At 44.1% G+C, this 4,530-nt stretch overlaps 1 protein-coding gene across 1 annotated transcript; it reads left to right on the top strand.

The window, feature by feature from the left end:
* The first annotated feature begins 750 nt into the window (after positions 1 to 750).
* Positions 751 to 2,721, top strand: LOC147603851 (protein DMR6-LIKE OXYGENASE 1-like). The gene is made up of 4 exons (XM_086796006.1): positions 751 to 1,210; positions 1,431 to 1,681; positions 1,764 to 2,088; positions 2,224 to 2,721. Exons 1-4 carry the CDS (start codon positions 935 to 937, stop codon positions 2,434 to 2,436), a joined length of 1,065 nt encoding a protein of 354 aa, XP_086652132.1. The 5' UTR covers positions 751 to 934; the 3' UTR covers positions 2,437 to 2,721.
* Positions 2,722 to 4,530: the final 1,809 nt, after the last annotated feature.

The raw sequence follows: 4,530 nt of genomic DNA, 5'->3' as shown, positions 1-4,530 counted from the left end.
GCAGAATTTTTTGGTTTGCTGTCTACAAGCCTGTTCAAACCCCATTCGCCTCAAATATTGATCCACTAAATGAGTTCTGTAAGTTTTTGTTGTTTTCCTTCTTTTTTTCCACGAAAAGTTTATCAAACACTAGCTAATGTTTTTTTGCCAGATGGAGGCAAGGAGTATAGACTTCCAAGGAAAGATAATCCAGTTATCCGAAGATTGTTTTAAAGCTTTGTTCAGGTGTGTTGAGATTGTCAACATTATTTTGGGTTGAAATGCATGCTGTTTATTTACGCCAAGTTTGGTGCTTTAGGAGTTTCTACATGTATATAAATGGCAAGTATGGTGTGTTTATATATAGGTTTACAAGATAAGGATTATGTGGCCCATCATGGGCTTCAAATATAAGGCTTATCCCTACTTGCCCTTCGAAGATGAGCGTTTCTTTTATTTTTTAATTGTTTGGAATTAGAAAGTCAAAAAAAAGAACACACCCGTGCGTGTCATTGCTTTCGCAATTAGGGCTTGAACCCGTGATCTTGGGACTCTAGAGCAACACCTCTCTTTACTGCACTGATTTGTGATCGACAAATAAGAATTCTCTTACCCGTCAGGGACGGTTGAAGCCACTAGTCACAATAAAAATACAATAACCAAAATATCAGGATAAACACATGAGAGTCCATCCACACACACATGGAAATCATCCCCACTGATTATTTAGCTAGGATAAAAATATCAAATAACCAAAATATCAGGATAAACACATGAGAGTCCATCCACACACACATGGAAATCATCCCACCACTGATTATTTAGCTAGGACCAAACACGCGGCTCCAGTTGTGTGCCTGGTGGTGATGAGGTTCTGAGTCTGCTAGCCGTGCGGCTGGTGGTGATGAGGTTCTGAGTCTCCTAGTGCGCGGCCCTGCGAGCGACTGTGACAATAATGTCCCAAGCTGCGTTGTCCCCAACTGCTAATGGCAGCTCAGAGAGCTTGGTAGTGAAGGAGTTCCCCACCAGTATAAAGGCGCTCGTAGAGCAGGGGCTGAGTAGCGTGCCCGAGATTTATGTGCGCCCCCCCCAAGACAGACCTCCCCTCTCCCAGCCTCTCAAAGAAGGCTGGGAGATCCCTGTCATCGACATCTCATACCTCCAAGGGCCCGGACGAAAGCAAACAGTGGACCAAATTGGCAGCGCTTGCCAAGAATGGGGCTTCTTCCATGTATGCCAAATGCTCACTGACTGCATTCTCTGATTGTTTGATCTCATGCTTTGATTGTTCCTAAACCTCCATTTGCGTTATTGTGTAGATGCTTACATTATGCCTAAACCTGAATTAGGGTTGTTTTTTTCCCCCCCAATGTAACAGCAGGCTGGGTTGTGTTTGAATGCTTAATTAGCCCTCAAATCTCAAGTTCTTGTGTTCATGGTATTCTGGTCAGGTGGTCAATCACGGGGTTCCGGAGACTGTGATTGAGGACATGTGGGAGGCTTCTAAGATGTTGTTTGATCTGCCTCCACATGAGAAGGCGAAGTTCGACCAAGGTCTCGTAATCCCTGCAGACATACTGCAGAAGCTCTCTCAAAACAAAGATAAGATGAAGAAGATGTCAAATTGGAGAGATACCATGCGGTTCCGAGAATTAAATCCGGATGATGAAGGGGCTATACCCCATGCCCCTCAGTCTTTCAGGTGTTCAGATTTTGTTTTGCTGCCCTAGGGTAGGAGCCTCTTCTCAATACTGGAGCTAAAACTGCACAAATTTCATCTGCAGGAAGCCCGCCTGCGAGATTTACAGAGCATTGAGAAATGTTGGATTGGAGCTGTTAGAGGCCATCTCAGAAAGCCTAGGGATGGAAGCAGACTACATCCGTAGTGTGACTGGGAATAATCTTGCCATCAATACTTCCATACATCACTATTCACCCTGCCCTGACCCACTTGTGACCATTGGCTTGAACCCCCACACCGACATTGACACCCTTACTGTCCTCCTCCAAGACCAGGTAGGCGGCCTTCAGGTGTTAAAAGAAGACAGGTGGGTGGATGTGAAGACCCTGCCAGGCTCCCTGGTGGTGAACGTTGGAGAAGCCATCCAGGTGAGCTCTTAACTCCTTGCAGGTCTCCTCATAGTAGGCCTTGTGTGTAGCCCATGCATATGATGGCATGCATGGGCCTTGTTGCACATACTTACCATGGGGTTTTGAATGGATAATAGTTGCTAATTTCTGCAGGTAATCAGCAATGGGAAATACAAGAGTGTATTGCACAGAGTCATGACCAACAGGGAGAGGGCAAGGTCATCCATAACTTGCTTCCTCCTTCCCACACCAGAATCGGTGATTGGCCCCCTCCCCCACCTCATCAATGAAGAGAACCCTGCACTCTACACCAGTGTCACCTTTGAAAAGCACTCCTACAACTACTTTGCACAGGTTCTTAAGTAGATGTGGTGATATTTGCAAATTGCCCTGACATACACACTGATGCATGTATGTATGTATATGTACGTGAAGCGCGGGTGCGTGTGTGTGTATTGTTAGTGTTTTAAAGGAGAGTCGAGCCTCGACGAGGAGCAGTTCTAACACGATGGGTTCCCATATCTTTTATTGTTAGCAGTGCTTGAGATTCTGGGAGTTTTTCTCCTAAGAAGATCACCACATCATTAGCCCTCTTTATATGATTACATTTAACACCATGTATTGCGTATGCTTTTACATTGGAACTTACCCTCAAATAGTACCCCTTTTGACCACTTACAAATACAAGTAGAGGTTTTTTTCTAAAAATTGCCTTTGTAGATAGGTGGTAAATGTTTTGTACATGAAGCCCTGGATCTCAATTCACAAGAGCCAAGTGTGTGAAGCACACTCATGGTGTTGATCATGTTGCTCTGCTCTCTCTCTCTTACTCAAGGCTACATTGAGGCAACATTCTCAGGGGCAGTCATCTTTTGACCTATTCACACCTCGGATTGGAAGAGTTGATGTCCAAAAAGTCTAATTACACCATTAAGGAGTATAATATTCTGACTAACATTATAAATAGGATGGGAAGTAATAGGCGAGTTAGATGTTTTTCATGCTAAGAATTCATTGGTTGTGGAAGGTGTGGACCCTTCTACATTAGGTAGTTGGTATTAGCAGTGCACACCTTGTGATTGGTTGAATGAGCCCAGGCCCACCATGGTATGATCGGTGTGGGGAGGTAGTTGTCTAGATCTCATAATGTCGATCTCATAGTGATGTTGAGAGATGGGGCTTCTTCATGGTGAAAACATTGGCCACAGTGAGGTTGATGAGTTGGGAGTCAAAGTAGAGAGGGCACAAGCATTGGGGCTTCTTCATGGTGAAAACATTGGCCACGGTGAGGTTGATGAGTTGGAGTCGAAGTAGAGAGGGCACAAGCATTGAAGCTCTTTGGAGATGCTTGCAAGGTCCAGTATTCTCCAAGTGTTAGAACAAACCATGGGCAACAGGCTTATGCGTGCCATGGTCTCTCCATCAAGAGATGTCCTTGGAGGGTTGGCATTAACGAGATTAGTGTGTTGTGAGATGGGAGAAGTGTAAAAACAATTGTGAGGTCCATAGTGAAATATGCAAGTGACGTGCATAGACATTTGGCGAAGGTGTGCATGTGTGTGTGCACTTGTCCAATACGAAGATTTCTCCAACTCCAATTACTTTCTTCGATTCTCTTTGCTACTTTTTTGACATTTACTTGATGTTTGTTGTCTTGGGGAGGCTAGTTTTTTACATTTTTTTGGGGCATTGTAGTGGGCTTTGCTTATGGTTGGCAAGGGGCTTGGTGGTCTTTGTGACTCCAAGGATTTGTCGATATCGAGCTCTTAGTATAGAGGCATTGTGAATCAATGGGTGTAGTGGTTGAAGATGTGGCAATGGAAGGTTCCTATTGATTTGAGTAAGGTTTAGGCGGCGATGGGTCTTACCATATATGGGCTAGGTTTGTGCTCGCCACGGTCCCCCCCATCCAAAAATGTACCAAGAGGATTGCTGATAATGAGGCTTAATGTAGGTTTGTGAAAGAAGAACGCCTATGTCTAATACATGCATGTGTATATTTTGCATGGGCATTGGGAAAAAGGTGGGTTTGTGTAGAAGCTTTGCTCGAAAAACTCTAGCACATTGCTTCCTTTGATTCCTTTTTAGGCAGCTTGAGTGTTGTACCCTTGTACAAGGGTTTTGTATGAAAAGTAACCCTGGACAAGGGTTGTATATCAAAAGTGGACCCTCAAAGGATTGGAAATGTATTAGATTAGGCTCGGCAAAGGGTGAGGCTTCCCAACTTGCATTGGTACCAAATATGTTGTCGGTCTCATAAAAAGAACCGATGAAGGGTTTGTGGGAAAACCATCGATTAGATCAGTGCATGATCTCAAAGGGCTTCCAAATACTGGTATCTGGCGTGTCTTTAAAAGTGACCACTTTGTGGTCTTGGAAGTAATTGACCATGCCATAAAGATCTATCTACTGCTAATAGAAGTTGGGATGATCATTGAGATCAAAGACCATCTGTTCTTT

Source organism: Cibotium barometz, chromosome 63 (genome assembly GCF_041138505.1).
Source record: "Cibotium barometz isolate CiBa-2024 chromosome 63, ASM4113850v1, whole genome shotgun sequence".
Classification (NCBI taxonomy): Eukaryota; Viridiplantae; Streptophyta; class Polypodiopsida; order Cyatheales; family Cibotiaceae; genus Cibotium; species Cibotium barometz.
The sequence above is the reverse complement of the archived record's forward strand: the minus strand, read 5'-3'. Positions and strand labels throughout refer to the sequence as shown.